The 18,394-nt window shown below is 41.6% G+C and overlaps 1 protein-coding gene across 2 annotated transcripts in view; it reads right to left on the reverse strand.

Annotated features, from left to right (window-relative positions):
- Positions 1–14,956, reverse strand: part of LOC130864046 (zinc finger protein 25-like) — a 28,310-nt gene extending 13,354 nt beyond the window's left edge. For both annotated transcript variants that reach the window (XR_009055766.1, XM_057754422.1), the window contains exons 1-5: positions 14,820–14,956; positions 9,873–9,999; positions 7,181–7,273; positions 5,622–5,731; positions 4,357–5,128 (exon numbers count right to left, since the gene is read on the reverse strand). Coding sequence is in view for 1 of the 2 variants with exons in the window: in XM_057754422.1 (XP_057610405.1) it covers positions 4,357–5,128; positions 5,622–5,731; positions 7,181–7,273; positions 9,873–9,999; positions 14,820–14,840 (1,123 nt within the window). In the remaining variant the exon portion in view is untranslated. The remainder of the gene's footprint in view (positions 1–4,356; positions 5,129–5,621; positions 5,732–7,180; positions 7,274–9,872; positions 10,000–14,819) is intronic.
- Positions 14,957–18,394: the final 3,438 nt, after the last annotated feature.

Genomic DNA, 18,394 nt, shown 5'->3' on the forward strand with positions numbered 1-18,394 from the left:
TAATCCCAGGATTTGGGAGAGAGAGGCAGATAGAGCTCTGTGAGTTCAAGGCCACCCTGGGCTACACAAGATCAATGCAGAAACAAACCCAGTCTTGGTAGAGGTGAGACTTCTCCAGTGGCTTGGCTGCCTTGCTTTTCTGGTTTTCAGGTTGAACCCCAATTTCTGTCCCTGGGTTTTTATTATTTGTGCTACAATTGGCACCCAGCGTTTGGGGTATGAATTCATGAAAAAGCCATTTGCCTGAGGCACCACCAACAGACTGAGGCTGCACGTGGGCTCCAGCGCAACCTCTCCACTGTGGGTTGCAGGCTCTCTTGAACCCCTTCTTGGTCTGCTGACAAACTCGGTAGCTGCCTTGAAATCTCGTCAGGCTTCTACGGTTCTATGCAGCAATAATCAGCCCCATATCTTCATCAACATTGTTGGTAAATTTGGTAAGACAATTGGGAATTCTTAAAGGGAAGAATTAATTAAAACAGAGAGTATCCCCACACACATTAAAAAATGAGAAAAACTATTATAATAGAGGAGTTTGGGTCTCTGCATGAGAATATGTTAGACAGTTTAAAGACGGATCAATTCAATGAGAGGATATCTAATTTAGATGGGATTTATGTAACGTCAATTGTAAATATTGTCAGCATTATAGTTTTTGTCATATCACCAAAAAGTTGATTAATCTGAGTGCTAAGATGCAGGTCTTGGAAAAATCTAATAAAACAGATCACAGAGAGGTTCAAACCCAGACAGAGAAAGTTAATGGAGAGCCAGTTTCAGCATTGCATTATATAGAGAGGAACAGTATAGGATTTTCAGACAACCAGCCTTGATATACCCTTACAGAAATTGCCAAATGGCAGAGGCTCTGTTACAGCTAACTTGACTCTTGCTATATAAGATTGGCTTACAGAAAATTAGACCCTCAAGGTGCAAATTAGGAGAGATTGACTGCAAATTCTTAATGACTTCCAAAGATTACTAAAAGACATTTCCCAGTTACAGCTCACTATTGGGATAAAACCTGATGAACTAATTCATTTAAACAAAACCTTAGATGGCGACAAGGGCCTAAAAGTCCCAGGGAATTATCAGCTGAGGCTGAAAGGGAATTGACTTTGATCGAAGAGAAATTACAGAAGACACATGTGGATCGTGTAGATTCAAATCTTAACTGCGTTTTAGTCATAGTACTCTCCAAATATTCCCTACAGGAATTTTTTGTTTTGTTGTGTTTTGTTGTTTTTTGAGATAGGATCTGTAATGATTTCAGCCACATAAGGCTGATACTTCTGGGTTCTAGGGGCCATGCATGTGCAGACAAGCCCTCAGGCAGAAGTGCTTAATGGCTCCTGGGGATGCTAAGAGGCCTCGCGTGACCCGCGTGCTGCATGGATTACATCATCTACGCATGACTCAGCTAAGACCTTGTGCATATGCGTGAGCTCATCATCTACGTATGACGTAGCCATGACGTAGCATGCGCTAGGAAGCTTTTAAAAGCTGAACGTGCCGTCTTCTTCTCTCTGCACACCGATTCCCCAGGCCTGTGCACGCCCCCTCTAATAAACCCCTAAGCTGGTTTGTTGCATTTTCCATGTTTCCTTCTCACTAGCGCCAGGTAATTTCAGGATCTCTCTGTAACAGCTCTGGTTGTCCCGGAACTCACTTCATAGACCCGGCTGGGCTTGAACTCACACACAGATCCACCTGCCTCTGTCTCCCAAGTGCTAGGATTAAAGGTATGCACCACCACTACCCGGCCCCTACAGGAATTTTAATGCAGAGGGAAGATATTATCTTAGAATGTATCTTTTCACTACAAACTGAGCAAAAAATTAAAAACTTATGTGGAAAAAGTCTCTGAGTTAATTCTAAAAGAAAAATTGAGACTTCATTAATTAGCAGAAATTAGAGTACCGTTTAATAATGATGAAATTAACAAATTATGGGAAGAAAGTGAACCCTGGCAAAGAGCTTGTAGCAAGCTCTTTTTTGGCAGAGGGAAGATATTATCTTAGAATGTATCTTTTCACTACAAACTGAGCAAAAAATTAAAAACTTATGTGGAAAAAGTCTCTGAGTTAATTCTAAAAGAAAAATTGAGACTTCATTAATTAGCAGAAATTAGAGTACCGTTTAATAATGATGAAATTAACAAATTATGGGAAGAAAGTGAACCCTGGCAAAGAGCTTGTAGCAAGCTCTTTTTTGGGAGAGATTAACAATAACTATTCCAAAAACAAGAGAATTCGACTTATAAAGAAAACTAACTGGATCCTTCCTCACACTGTACAGGACCCACCAACAACTGGAGCCCCTACATTCTACACTAATGCGAGTAAATCAGGAAAGGCAGATTAAAAACCAGAAAATTTAAGCGGAACAAAACCCTTATGATTCCATCCAAGTCAGAATTATATGCTATTCTCATGGTACAAGGGGATTTTAAAGAACCTCTCAACATAGTTACTGATTTGCAATGCAGAAACAAACCCAGGTGGTGGTGACCTACGCCTTTAATCCTAGCACTAAAGGGAATACAAAATGGGAGGAGCGAGAGAGGCTTTTAGTTTGCAGTCACCCAGTCTTGGTGAGGTAAGACTTCTCCAGTGGCTTGGCTGCCTTGTTTTTCAGATTTTCAGGTTGAGTCCCAATTTCTTTCTCTGGGTTTTTATTATTCATGCTACAAGAGCTCACACAAAGGTGATCCCAATAATTGGGATCACGTGCCTTTAATCCCAGTACTGGGGAGGTGGAGACATGAGTGATATAGGGCTGGGCAGAGAGAGGACTATAAAGTAGAAGAAGACAGGAGCTCAGTGCATTCAGTCTGAGCATTCAGTCTGAGATTTTATAGAGCCAGCGTTTAGTCTGAGGATTACCCTTTGATCTGAGGATGCAGTAGAGGTGAGAACTAGTGACTGGCTGCTCTGCTCCTCTGATATTCCAGCTTTCACCCCTGATAGATGACTCTGGGTTTTTATTATTAAGACCAATTAGAATTCGCATGACAGACAGCAAGCACGTTTACCTGAGCCAACTCGATGGCCATGATTCTTCACTTTAATAAGTGATTTGATGCTTGCTAACATATGAGTGGCTGAATGCCTACTCTAAAATCCTTATATTTATAGAATAATATGAATTCTGATGCAGTGAGGTAACGATGAAGCATAGTTTTCTACATCATCAATACTTTATCATTTTTGTAGTTTTTATGCTGACAGATGAATAACCGATGATACACATTTGTTAAATTCTAGACAGACACCAAACAGGTCATTCCCATTTGCACCTGTATTTTTCTCCATTTTTCTTCCTCATAGCTGATTCTCCAAACAGGACCAAGGCTATGGTCTCCAAACTAATACTAATACCGTGCATAAACGTTAACTAAAAGGGCCTCTCGTCCCCACCTCACACAAGTTCTAAAGTTCACACATCCATTTCCTGGAATGCAAGGCCCCTCCACCACCGCCTGGGACTTGGAGGCCCCTCATCAACCACTTTCTATGGAATTCTCACAGCCCTGTGCTCTAATGTTCCCATAAGCTTTAGAGCCCTACACTGCAGTGAACTTGTGCACCAGGACCCAAAATGGGTGAAAAGCAAGTAACCCAGTATGAACCAGGTAAATGATCTGCTGTGCGCTTACTCTCACGTCTGCATATACTCTGTGTATGCTCTCATAGTTTGAGGTCTGAATTCTTCTGGGTGTTTTCTGGTTTTTACTTAGAGAAACCCCCATCTGTGTGAGCTTTTAATAACTGCGACAATGTTTCATATTAGAAAACTTTGTAATCATTAAATTCATAAGGCTATTAACCTCCTTGTATATCTTGAAGTCAAATCAACTGAGGCTCCATTAATTATACAACCGTGCTTACAGTCCTTCAATTCAAATGGTATTTCACATGTATGCATTGAATATGCAGAAAAGAAGCCATTTACAGTCCTAGGAAGTTGCACCAGTATGTGTTCCCTAGAGTTAAGACCTGGCTTGTGGAAGAACATTTTCAAACATTCTTTACATTCATCAATCTCAGCTGCATGCAATCTCTGATTTCAAGTGAGGACCAACAGTAAACAACAGGTTTTATGCAATACCTAAGGTTTCTCATATGAGTCACTCAGGAAGAGAGACCAGAGATAGAGTAGAAACATTTAATGCATTCTTTATGTTCCCAGAGCTTGCCTACTTGAGTTCAGTGAGGTGCAAAGAGGGCAGATTTAAACTACAAACTTCCCCTTAAACTCTCAGTGTTTCTCACTTGAATGCGATCTGATTTTGAGAGAGAAATGACTTCCATGGAGAAGCTTTTCTGCATTGTTTACATTAGTAAGGTTCCTTACCTGTGTGAGTCGTCTGATGGCGGCTGAGTTTTGATTTGCTGTAGAAAGCTTTCCAGCACTCTTTACACTGATAGGGCTTCTCGCCCGTGTGAGTTCGCTGATGCAGAGTGAGGTTGGACTTGTTGTAGAAAGCGTTCTTGCACACTTTACATTCATAGGGCTTCTCACCGGTATGGATTCTCCGGTGTGCAGTAAGGTTTGATTTCTGCCAGAAAGCTTTCTTGCACTCCTCACATTGGTAGGGCTTCTCGCCTGTGTGGGTTCTCTGGTGTCGAGTGAGATGGGACTTGTAGAAGAAGGCTTTCCTGCACTCTTTGCACCCATAAGGCTTCTCTCCTGTGTGAGTCCTCTGATGTAGAGTCAGAAGCCACTTGCGGCGGAAGGCTTTCTTACACTCTTTACACTCAAAGGGCCTCTCCCCGGTGTGAATTCTCTGGTGCTGGACGAGATGGCACTTGTGGCAGAAAGCTTTTTGGCATTCATCACATTCAAAGGGCTTCTTGCCTGTATGAGTTTTCTGATGTCGAAAGAGATGTGACTTGTGGTAGAACTCTTTCCGGCATTCTTTGCACTCATAGGTCTTCTCTTTAGTCTGCGTTCTCTGGTGTTCTGTGGGTGGTGACTTACCATGGATAGCTTCATGACAGTCCCCACAGTCATAGTGTTTCCCACACGTGTGAGTCTTCTTGTGCTGCGGCCTTTTGCGGGATGTTTCCACACAAGAATCTGGCTTTTCCCCTTGGTGCATTTTCTGTTGAACCTTTAGTTGTGCCTTAAAGACAGAAGAATTTGTTTTATTCATTGTACACATTGTCCTAACTTGGCTTCCTAATGTTTTGTGAGGTGTGATTATTTTTAACATGAAACCTCAATTTTTCATCTGATATGTTTCATCCTAAACAAACTATGTCTTGAACAGTAAGAGCTATTTAACAAAAGATTTGAAAAATTCCCTGAAAAAGCCAGAGGTCTCTTGAATATAAAGTTCCTTCATTGAATATTTCCTTTGTGTAGAAATATATTCCTGGTCAAATATGGCAGGATGCTCTTTCCCCCTTGCTACAGAGACTAAGATATACAACATATGGGAGGAGTTTCTCAGTTACCATCACTGGGCTCTTTTCAAGCCTATATGGTACAGGGCTTAGTATGGAGAAGTAGTGCATTTTGACAGGAGAAAGATTTAAAGGCAAACTCCCCAAACACTTCCACTCTTATTGTTCAGATTACAAGTAGTCTGTGTCCACAATAAAAATTGTACTTACTTCAGCCCCTTCTTCGTTAGATATATTGCTGGTGGTGGTTTTCTCTTCACACAAATGTCTCTCTTCATTTTCCTGGATGGTCTCAATTGGAACATGTGCTTTTCGAACATCTAAAATAACATAAAAATATCATTATCCAAGAATAACCATATTATTTATCAACTGAAACATACAGTCCCTCGGTTTCCTCATGTAAATTTTATGGCAACATTGGATATGACAATCTATTCTTTCTTTTGTTTGTTTGTTTTGAGACGGGGTCTTTTTTGTATCTCTGGCTGTCCTGAAACTTCTGGAACTCAGAGATCTGCCTGCTTCTGCCTTCCAAGTGCTGGGCTTAAAGATGTGCACTGTCACCACCCGGCTGACAACTGAATTCTTAAATGAATTAGTATAGCTCTGGCTGGAGAGATGGCTCAGTGGCTTAATTAAGTGCTGGCCATGCATGCATGAGAACTGGAGTTCAGATTTCCATAATTCAGGCAGACTAGATTAAACATTGGATTTATAGGATCAGAAAGCGACAAAAGAACCTTAGGGGGAGCTGGCAAGAGACCTTAACGGATGAAGAAGAAAAGCGATTAAGGATGATTTTGGGTATCAGACTCGGGCCTCCACAGTCAGACACGTCAAACCTTACACACCTCAGGCACCATGAGCATTTCTCTCAGTGCGTCTGCACTTTCAGTTTCCATGGCTGCTCTTGTACAAAGGAAACACAAACAAACAGACAACAAACACTCTACATAGGAACTGTCAGTGTCCACAGCATCTCTGACTGGCGATGATTTCTTTTCAGGTTCTTAGAGTACAGGATGTCTAGTTTTAGAATTCCAAGAGATGTGGCTTAAACGTAACCAGTTTCTTCTCCAAGGCCAGGCTGCTGCTATAGAGAAAGCCACAATGCTTGATTCAATGGTCAGAACACTGTTACCTCCTCCACTGAGGAATGCTCGTCTGCGATTTTTAGGTCTATGACTTTGGTTCTCCTACCCAAGAGGAGAACTCATGAACATAGCTAGCCTCTCAAGTTTTTCAGGATTTTGTTGTTATTATTTTTAAGTCAGTCAGTCTCTCTCTCTCTCTCTCTCTCTCTCTCTCTCTCTCTCTCTCTGTGTGTGTGTGTGTATGGGTATTTTGTTTTCCATCGGACAGTGGTGGTGAATGCCTTTATTCCCAGCACTCGGGACAGAGGCAGGAAGATCTCTGTGAGTTCAAAGTCAGCCTGGCCTACAGAGTGAGATCCAGGACAGGTAGGGTTGTTACACAGTGAAACCCTGTCATGAAAACGAAAAAGCAATCCACCAACCAATTAAACAAAAAACCCATATACATACATACATACATATTTGTTGAAAATATAAATACATAAATATAAATTTTCCCTTCAACAAACCAGAAAAGTGGCTCGAAAGGGAGAACTCTCTAAGGACTGCGAAAGTCATGGGTCTGGTTCCCATGCCCAGCTGTCCTCAGCAATGGTGAAAACAGCACACTAAGACCGCAGCCAGCTATCTCTCTTCCGGCTCATCTCCTTTATCCAGTACTCACTCACAGACCTGGAAAGTTCCAGACTGAGGCTTCTGCTTTACTCCAAGGCCCAAATCCATGCTCCAACTTAATGATCAACTCAGGTTTGGCTGTGCAGTGCCCTGCAAACGGGGAATCATAAGAGACATGGCGTCAGAGTGCTGTCAAGTCCACTGAAGAAAGACAACAACCCATTTTTGATTTGCATTACGGTGGATGTATTCAAATTTGCTAGTTTTACACTCATGTTCTTTAATCTTTGGAATATTACTCTCAAGTAACACAATACAGGGTAAATTATGCAACATAATTTTCAAAATTTCAATAAGCAGATTACAAGAGAAAACAAAAAGATGAAGCTGGAAAGACAGCTTTGTTGTGGGATATTATTTAAACTGTGCTATATTCATTTGTGCTGTGGAACGTTTGTTTAATGATGCAAAGATGAGTTGCATTCTTTTAAGTTGCATTCATTTAACTCTGGAAAGCTGTGTCACTTTGCCTACCTAAAACACTGAATTGGTCTAATGAAGAGCTGTCTGGCTAATAGCTAGGCAGGAGAAAGGATAGGTGGGACTGGTCTGTAGAGAGAATAAAAAGGAGGAGAAATCTAGGCTAAGGAAGACAGGTGAGAAAGGAACAAGAGAGGAGAAGGAGAGGAAGATTCCAGGGGGCCAGACTCCCAGCCACACAACCAGCCATGGAGTAAGAAGGAAAGGACGGAATAAAGAATGGAGAAAGGTAAAAGCCCCGAGAGAAAAGGTAGGTGGGATAATATGAGTTAAGAAAAGCTAACTACAAATAAGCCAAGCTAAGTCCGGACATTCACAATTAGAATAAGTTCCTGTGTAATTATTTGGGAGCTGGGTGGCTGATCTCTAAAAGAGTTAAAAAAAATACAACTTAAATGCTACTTAGGACATCCTAGACAGAGATAATGACTTTAAAAAGAACCAGCCATAAATTTTCCTGGAGTTCTTAACTGTGACCTTGCACTTGGCCATTAGAATAACTGCAAAATTGAACCTGGACAGTGATAATGAAGTGAACAAAGGTTTCAAGTTCCCAACAAAACACAAAATCAATTGGAAGTTTTAGAATCTGATGCCAGGAATATAAATTAGTATCGATAATAAGAAATGCATGAAAAACAGAGGCAGGTGGATGCCTGTGAGTTCAAGCCCAGCCTGGTGTGCAAAGCGAGTTCCGGAACAGCCAGGACTACACAGAGAAAACCTGTCTTGAACTCCCACCCCCCCCACCCCCCCAAAAAAAAGACAAAAAAAGAAGAAGAAAGAAATACATTTTTATGTTTCCTTAAAATATAAATACAGGGACTGGAGAAGTAGCTCATCATCAGGGCACTTGTCCAGTAGTCAAGAAGTCCTGATTTCAGTCTAAGCACCGAATAAACCAGTGCTGGTCTCACATATTGATTCCTAGATCAGAAATTCAAACTCTGCTATATAAGAAATACAAATCCAGTGTGACATACATGAGACCTGTGTCAAACAAACGAAACAAAATATGGAAATACTACATAGCAATAGTCTCCCACTGTTAAGTATGTGTGTGAATAAGCATATACATTTTTGCAGAGAAACTTGCACCATCCTCATTGCTGTAGCACTGTTCATATAACCTACGATAGTCAAGTCGTTGATGCTCAACAAAAGAAGTGGTAGAGAGAATGTGGCATACACACACCTGCATGGGCACAGTGGCATGGACACAGCTGGACGGGAGTTTTGTAAATGACAGAATAGCCTGAAATGAGCTGCAGCTGTGCTCTGAGCTGCAGGCAGCTTAGCCACAGCGTTGGTAATGAGGTAAGGAGAACCAGAGAGCAGATACCGAGGTCTCCCATGAAGGAGAAGGGGCTGGTAACAGTCCCTCACAGGACTCACACAATCACGCAACAGATTCCGTGAGGAAATGTGTCTGCTCGTCCTCGGGGTTCAGAGTTTTCGGTAGGAGCTGCTTGAGATTCATCTTTGCTGTCTGCTGGATGAAACTCGTTTATTCATCAAAACAGATAAAAATGCACAGAGCTTTTATTCTGTCTCCCCAGCAATGGCAGAAGACATAAGTAAAATGTGATAGACACAGAAACAGAACCTGGTATGTTCCCGTCATGCCTACAAGCTATAATTTACCTCAACACTATAAAGTACTGGTCACTAGAGTGTGGAAAAGATGCAGGAGAAAGCCACAGATAAAAGATGTGTGTAAGCCGGGCGGTGGTGGCGCACGCCTTTAATCCCAGCACTTGGGAGGCAGAGGCAGGCGGATCTCTGTGAGTTCGAGACCAGCCTGGTCTACAAGAGCTAGTTCCAGGACAGGTTCCAAAACCACAGAGAAACCCTGTCTCGAAAAACCAAAAAAAAAAAAAAAGATGTGTGTAGCCATTGGGGTGCCTTTGGAAGGAACGAGAAACCTGGAGTGCTCAAACCTGTCAAACTACCTGAGTATTTCATAACAGCTGTCAGAGAAGTTTTAGATGATCCTCATACAAAGGATATCTGAGCCGAGAGACTCACCAGCTACCATCATCTGATCATTACACACCAGCAAGTGTATTACAAAGACATACTGTCCCACATGAATACACATGGGAGTGTGTCTCCTAACATGCCTATCAAGTTACTACCAACAGTGAGCCATGTTCTCTCACTTATCACCAAGCAGAAAGCTAGTAGGTTTACAGAGGGTTAGCCTCACCCACGAACACCAGGCTGCTGTAGTTCTCCAGCATCACATCCCTGTAGAGCGTCCTCTGAGCAACATCCAGCTTCTTCCACTCCTGCCACGTGAAGTCCACAGCTACGTCCTCAAATGACACTGATCCCTGTAATGACAGATGAGGAACAAAAGGGGCTGAGGGGTAGGACTATGGTTTGATCAAGTAAGACCCCTGAGAGGTCTCCAATGGGAATCATAGCCCAGGTGACCCAACATCCAGAACAGCTTCAAGGCAACTGGCTGAGACAATATAGCCTCACAGACTACTACAGCTAAGATTTAACCATAATCCTAAACTTTCTCAGGATCCCCATAACATTACCCATGCTCCCAATAAGCAGGAACTAACATAGAAAACTACTACCAAATTCCCAAAATACTATTTATAAATGTTTGTTTTCATTTAAAGGAGATTAATTATAAATGATTAATGGTCATATTTAATCTCTTTCTTAAAAAAAATGGGACTATGATATAAAAATAATTAGAAAGGTAGATTATTAAATCTATTTTAATCCAAAAAAACAACTGTTAATCTCAAATACTTTACACTGGTATGGATTTTGGTTTATTGATACAAATTTAAGGTCAATTTTGTTATACTTTGTGTATATTTCTACCCTTGGTTAAGATATTATATTTATACAGCTCATTTAAAATGTAATATATAGCTAAGAAATACAAATTAGTAGTCACATGGGAGTCATGGGAAGGAGAGGAGGGGAGGAGGAGGAAGGGACAGGAGCAGAAAAAAAGTATAGCTCAAAAAAAAAAAACAATTAAAAAAGACAAAAAGAAAGACATGAAGATGGGAGGGGCATGTGTTGGGGAATGGGAAGAGAGATTGGAAGTGTCTATGACCAAGATACGTTGTATCTATGTATGAAATTGCCAAAGAATAAATAAAATAAAAAAACCAAAAAAACAGATAAAAACAAATTAGTAGTCATCTATAATAGTCAAACTTATAGTCATATTAGCTAGGTTTTCTAGATATACAGAGATATATTTCAGATGGATAGGTAATCTTCAAACACCTACAGAATATGGCATATAAAATGTTCTAAGAATTTAGACTTTTCCTGACTGTGAGACGCATCTGTTCCTGGCAGCATCAATTACTTCAAGAGGATGATGGACATCAAAGAAGCTCCTTATGGAGCAAAGATACAAGGGAAAAGAAGGCAGAGTCTGAGAGATGCCAGCAGCCGCCTGTAGGCAGGCTGTTCGTTTGTTTTCCAGTCGCTCAGACCTGAAATAATCACACTGAAACTATATTAATTAAAATACTGCTTGGCCTATTAGCTTAAAATTCTTTTTTTTTCAGAAGTGGCTACATTTTTTATTTTGAGATAAAATACCTGAGAAAATCAACTTAAGAGAAGAAAGGTTTATCATAGTTTCTAATTTAGGAAAATGGATCTCATCATGACAAAGAAGGTGAGATGCCTGGTCACATAGCACCAATAGTCAGGAAGAAGAATGGATAAATGCAAGTCATCCGATTGCTTTCTTTCTTTCTTTCTTTCTTTCTTTCTTTCTTTCTTTCTTTCTTTCTTTCTTTCTTTCTTTCTTTCTTTCTTTCTGCCTCCTCCCCGCCACGGCCTCCCATTTCCCTCCCCCTCCCCCAATCAAGTCCCCCTCCCTCATCAGCCCAAAGAGCAGTCAGGGTTCCCTGCCCTGTGGGAAGTCCAAGGACCTCCCACCTCCTTCCAGGTCTAGGAAGGTGAGCATCCAAACTACCTAGGCTCCCACAAAGCCAGTACATGCAGTAGGATCAAAACCCAGTGCCATTGTTCTTGACTTCTCAGCAGTCCTCATTGTCCATTATGTTCAGCGAGTCCGGTTTTATCCCATGCTTTTTCAGACCCAGTCCAGCTGACCTTGGTGAGTTCCCGAAAGATCATCCCCATTGTCTCAGTATGTGGGTGCACCCCTCGCAGTCCTGAGTTCCTTGCTCATGTTCTCTCTCCTTCTGCTCCTGATTTGGACCTTGAGATTTCAGTCCGGTGCTCCAATGTGGGTCTCTGTCTCTGTCTCCTTTCATCGCCTGATGAAGGTTAATATCCAGGAGGATGACTATATGTAGCCTTTGTTGGAGAGGTTGTGGAGTAAGGGGTACACTCATCCATTGCTGGTGGGAATGCAAACTTGTTCAACCACTTTGGAAAGCAGTGTGGTGGTTTCTCAGGAAATTCGGGATCAACCTACCCCTGGACTCAGCAATACCACTCTTGGGAATATACCCAAGAAACGCCCTATCATACAACAAAAGTATATGCTCAACTATGTTCATAGCAGCATTGTTTGTAATAGCCAGAACCTGGAAACAACCGAGATGCCCTTCAATGGAAGAATGGACGAAGAAAGTATGGAATATATACATATTAGACTACTACTCAGCAGTAAAAAACAATGACTTCTTGAATTTTGCATGCAAATGGACAGAAACAGAAAACACTATCCTGAGTGAGGTAAGTCAGACCCAAAAAGAGGAACATGGGATGTACTCACTCATAATTGGTTTCTAGCCATAAATAAAGGACATTGAGCCTATAATTCATGATTCTAGAGAAGTTAAATAGGTTAAAATTCTTATTAACTAACTCTTATATCTTAAATTAACCCATTCCTATTATTTTATATCTTACCACAAGGCTCATGGTTTACTGGTAAGGTTCCAGAGCATCCGTCTCCTTTGGCAGCTACATGGTATCTCTTCGACTCTGCCTTCTTTTCTTTTCTTTTCTATCTCTGCTTGCAATTCCTGTCTTGCTCTATTTTATCCTGCCATAGGCCCAAGAAACTTCTTTATTCATTAACCAATAAAGGCAACACATATACAGAAGGACTTCCCACACCAGCTACCAGAGAAGCAAGATATGAGGTAACAAGTCCCAAGTCTCATGGTAAAATATAGAATAATAGAAATGGGTTAGTTTAAATTGTAAGAGCTAGTTAATAATAAGCCTGAGCTAATAGACTGAACAGTGTATAAATAATATTAAGCCTCAGAGTGGTTATTCAGGAACTGGCAGGCAGAAAAGAAGTAATACACTCAAAGAGTAACAATACAATTAAAAAGACAAAGGAAAGGTTTGTACGAACGCATCTGCAGACATACAGATCCAGACAGAGAAGTCGTGCAGACCCTGGCCAGGTTTTGAGTGCAGTCCCTGCTTTTCTTAGGGAGCCTCTTTTATCTTTTTCCTCTGCCTCCTGTGACTGACGTACCAGGACTCAAGACCTCAGCAGTGGCCTTTTTCAGAGTGGAGGAATGTGCCTGTTCCGGACTCGACAACTCCAGTGCTTCTGAGTCATATTCCCACCAACAGTGTCTGCTCACCACTGCCCTGACCTCCCAGGTGTGAGAAGGAGAGCCTCACCCTCACCCCCCAGAGGTTGGTCCTGGGGCTCTAATGGTAGCCAACAGATTTATCAGTGCTTTTTGTATTGGGAGGGGAGGGAGCAATCAGGGTCATCATCTATGTACCTGACTACACATCTTTTGCTACTTCTTCATGGATTCCTTAGGCATCCTCTTATATGCAGAGGACTCTTGGCAAAGTTCAGGGGTCATGAAGGGCAAGACCCTTTCATGGAGTCTGTGCATCTCCAACTGGCTCCAGATCTGCCTCTAGTCATATGTACAGGAGGCCAATGTGTAACTGGGGGAAGGGGAGGAGAAAGGTAGTTAGTACCTGGAGTACTGAAAAAATGCCAATTCTTGACCTGGGCTCCGTTGGTTGCTTCCACAAAAGAAGGATAGACTCCTGAGGGCCCCAGACTTTGCTCTCTTTGGAGACCAGTGCAGGAAGGTGCAAGTTCAAGGCCACCCTGTGCTCCCTATAAGATCCTCTCCCAAAAACCAACCAAACAAACAAACAAAAAAAAACCAAAACCCAAACCAAAAAACCAACAACAATAACAACAAAGAAAACAAAGCAACACGGGGCAGGTGACTCTTGGCAAAATGTTTGCCTAGCAACCCCTAGGTTGAGCTTCAGAAAAAAAAAAAAAAAGCACACACACACACACACGCGCGAGAGAGAGAGAGACAGAGAGACAAAGAGACAGAGAGACAGAGAGAGACAGAGAGCGCTGATAGAGGGGATCATCTGCCTCTAACAGTAAGAACGTGGTTCTCGTGGTCCTCTGGATTCCAACCTCGTCCTAGTGACCTAGTTTTTCAAGGAAGTGAGTCTTGCAGAAGAGGTGGTGAGAGACCCAGGGAAAGATGAACTAGACAACCGAGCCAACGGGATACGTGACATACAGGACTAGATTCAAACAGTCAGACAGGCAGTCAAAGCAACTCAGAGATGAGAAATCCTGGAGATTCAGAGGAACAATCAGAAACACAAACCCAGGCAGAGGCAGAGCTACAGCAGCAGGTGGGACCCGGCGGTAGGAGGGGTCTGGGAAAGGCTGGAACACTGGGGCAGTTTTAGGAGGCGGCGAGCCAGGTGACTGTCAGCGTTGCAGATGTTAACAGTCCCTTAGGTTCCCAGAGCTGCAGGAGAAGGAATCCATAGCCCTATGCTGCAAAGGTTGTTTAAGAACTAGGGGCCCTGATCTGAGTGCCCAGCTGAGACAGAAGACCTGGTTTCGCAGCACGGAGCTCCCCGTGAGTCCCCCTGTGTGACCCCGGTCCCAACTCCCGCGCGGCGGTTTCACCGGCCGCTCGTTCCACTGGGGTCCTGTCCGGAACAGTGGCGCTTTCCGACCAGGTACAGCTAGCTGCCTTCCAGGCAAGACCACTGCACTCCAAGGCGACGCTCGAAGAGTGGGTTGAAACAGGACCCCAGTCCCGGGGCAGAGAGCCAACAGGGAGTCCCGCTGTCCGGAGCCGGTCCAGCCCCGACCACACAGCTACAGACGACCGAGTGCACAGCTGCCCTCCAGCTCAGCACGCGCCTCACTCACCATCTCCAGCTTCCCGAGCATCCCGAGTCCTCACTCTGTCTCTCCCCGCACCACCGAGGCACCAGGCCACAGACGTCAGCACAAAGTGTCCAGGAAGGGCCTCCTGATAGGGGGCAGTACCTGACGACAGGTCCCAAGATGGCTGGTCTGAGACAATAATGGGCCCAGCAGACTGGGTCTTTGCTCCTGATTGGACAAGCCTCACACTAATGTCTCTGATTGGACAGAACCTCACGCCTAGAGCCAGATTGACAGTGGCTGGATCCAAGTGGTTATTGAGTGAACAATAACAGGTTGTCTTGGATTTTTCTAGAAATTTTGTAGAATCTAGCCCCAGTGGAAGAGTTACATTTAACTTCGTACACATTAGCTTATGATATATATTAGAGAGATAGATGATAGATAGATAGATAGATAGATAGATAGATAGATAGATAGATAGATAGATAGATAGATGTGTGTGTGTCAGAGAGAGAGAGAGAGAGAGAGAGAGAGAATCTTATCTAACAATGGTCTGACCAATTTAATAATATTTCTGTAAAATTCTACTCTTTCGAGGAGTCAACTTGAACCTTGATGGAAGCAATTTCCTAAAGCACCAAGTTATAATAAACTGTGAGAATTTTAAAGCTTTTAAATTAAATTTTAGAATAGTATACAGAATGGTGTGTTTCACGTAACACTCCCATGCACTTTTTTCTTTATTCTTTGTCCTCATTCAGTCTCTCTTCGTATGCTCTCTGCCTGTGCCTCCTACATCTCTCTGGTTGGTTGCATTTCTTCCTCTTGTCAAGCCCTTAGCATTCATATCCCAACAATGTTCATAGGGACAGGCAACATGGCAAGGCGGTTAGGGGTGTTGTGAGATATCCAGCTGGGAAGACTACTCAGACAGTGGTTCAAGCCAATCGGAAGTCTTTATTGGATGTTGACTACACTGTGTATCTGAGAGCCCAGTGCAGCCTCGAACCTTTCTTGGGCTGGGCTTTTAGATACAAAAGTCATACTGTGGGTTGACACAGCAGTTAGCAAGAACAATTAGCCAGAAACAGAGCTACAAACACAAAAGGTCAAGGTTGGTGCATTTGGGACTTTCCCAGAAAGATTTGATGGATTTGGTCTTTGTTGTCGTTTTGGCAGGAGTTGCTACCTATGTGCGTTCAAGGCCTGAGTGGTACTTCCACCAGAGCATCAGCTGAGCCAAGGTCTAGAGGCCTGTTACAGGGCACTTGCAATAATATTTATCACTAGTATGATACTAACACAACAGTAAGAAGATACCAATACATATCTGTGATAAATGTTGTAAGATTAGCAAAGATCAGAGGTGCGAGGTGTTCAGTAAAAGAAAAACACTTCCCGCGGTTATGTAACTTTCTAAGCCTGTTTTGTTGATGATTTTTGTGGACAGATCTATAAGATGATAGGTTTCCACAGAATATAATCCTCATAAATATTTTCTGAATTGACAGACAATATGTGCTTTCATGGTTACCTATGAACAAAGATTTTATCAAAAACTATAAGCAATTAAGAAGATATTCAACACATCAGTATTGGTTAGTAAACTAAGCAAAGGAAAAGTGTTATTCTATGAAAAACAGAAATAAACTACTGAGTCTTGAAAGTACACAGATCGATGGATATCTAAGTACTTTCTAGTCAAATGAAGTTACCCCTGGAAAAATACATGACTATTTATGGAAAACATACATAAATTGCTTTATGTACTTTTGGGAAATGACTATCTCTAAAATATTAATTCCACTAATATAATTATTAGGCTTTATTTTTTTGCTTACTGATAATTTTATCATAATTGTTTAATGATAAGCTTAAAAAACAGATTCAAATAATGACTCCAGTAATAAATGTATGTATGCATACTTTCATCTGGTTGATAAGACTGCAAGTGGTATGCGTGCCAAATGGTGCCAAGAAACTAGAAAGTCTAAAGTGAAACTGAAGTTATATAGTCTTGGCCACACAATCTCCAGTCAGAATAGATGAACATAGAGAAACTGGACCCCTTGCACATTGTTGATAGAAATTCATAATGTTGTGGCCACTGTGGAAAATAGTATAAAGTATGCCCAAATATTTAAAATCTCCATACAATATTGTACAGTAAATTCTAGGTTTGTTATATAAATCTGTTATCTGCATCCCAATTAGTGTGTACTTTTTTTTTATCATATTGAGAGATCAACTATGGCATGAATTCTGAGCAAAAGGAAATGTATAAATAATCAATGCTAAATAACTCAAAACAATTCTGCTCCTTAGTCTATGCATAATCTATTTCTATTTATTGAAAAATGTTAAGGACATTAGTTTCCTATTATTTCCCATCATTTAAAATTGCTACTCAAAGTAGAAATAATTTTTTATAATTGTCTTTGTTTGTAGACAACTAAATATATGCATAACAAAAGAATATTCTATTTTAGTGCTGAAGCAAATTTAAAGAATAATTATGATGAATGATTTTTGGGAGAGAAAAATCTGAAGAACATTATGTACTCTATAAACGTTTAAAAATATGTCAAACAACATATGAATAATTATAAATATATTTTTGAAAGTGTATGTTACTCTTTAGGATATTATAAAATCAGCATCAAACAAATGGTATATGTTAGTGTTATTTTTAAAAAGAAATCAGGAAAATTTTATTTATGACTTCCTTTAAAATACAAATGCTTCATTTTGCATATTGCCACACAGGTCTATTTATTTATTTATTAAAGATTTCTGCCTCCTCCCCGCCACCGCCTCCCATTTCCCTGCCCCTCCCCCAATCAAGTCCCCCTCCCTCATCAGCCCAAAGAACAGTCAGGGTTCCCTGCCCTGTGGGAAGTCCAAGGACCACCCACCTCCATCCAGGTCTAGTAAGGTGAGCATCCAAACAGGCTAGGCTCCCACAAAGCCAGTACATGCAGTAGGATCAAAACCCAGTGCCATTGTTCTTGACTTCTCAGCAGTCCTCATTGTCCGTTATGTTCAGCGAGTCCGGTTTTATCCCATGCTTTTTTAGACCCAGTCCAGCTGGCCTTGGTGAGTTCCCGAAAGATCATCCCCATTGTCTCAGTATGTGGGTGCACTCCTCGTGGTCCTGAGTTCCTTCTGCTCCTGATTTGGACCTTGGGATTTCAGTCTGTTGCTACAATGTGGGTCTCTGTATTGCCACATAGTTTTATTTCTATTCTCAAGGCACTAGTCCTATCTGGATCACAAGTGAACTGTGGTCAAGTTATGGAAGCTACACTTTGATCCATATTTGAAAAATGCACCAGGACTATCTGAATTGCTTTACAAGGAAACAATTGACTCATTTCATGGTGTTCCTCTTGTAAAACTTCTCACATTGCCAAATGTTCAGTTAGCCTAGGTTGTATTTAATATTATCATTTATAGTGATTCAGATTTAGTCTTACAATCAAAATTTTCAGTTAATGAGGAATTTCTTATCTTGAGAAGTGACAAAATACATTAGGGCATGTCACTGGTTCTGTCGTATATAACTACAAAATAGTTGGCATTATTCCTCTCACTGATTTCCTTGAACATTCTCA

Source organism: Chionomys nivalis, chromosome 21 (genome assembly GCF_950005125.1).
Source record: "Chionomys nivalis chromosome 21, mChiNiv1.1, whole genome shotgun sequence".
NCBI lineage: Eukaryota > Metazoa > Chordata > Mammalia > Rodentia > Cricetidae > Chionomys > Chionomys nivalis.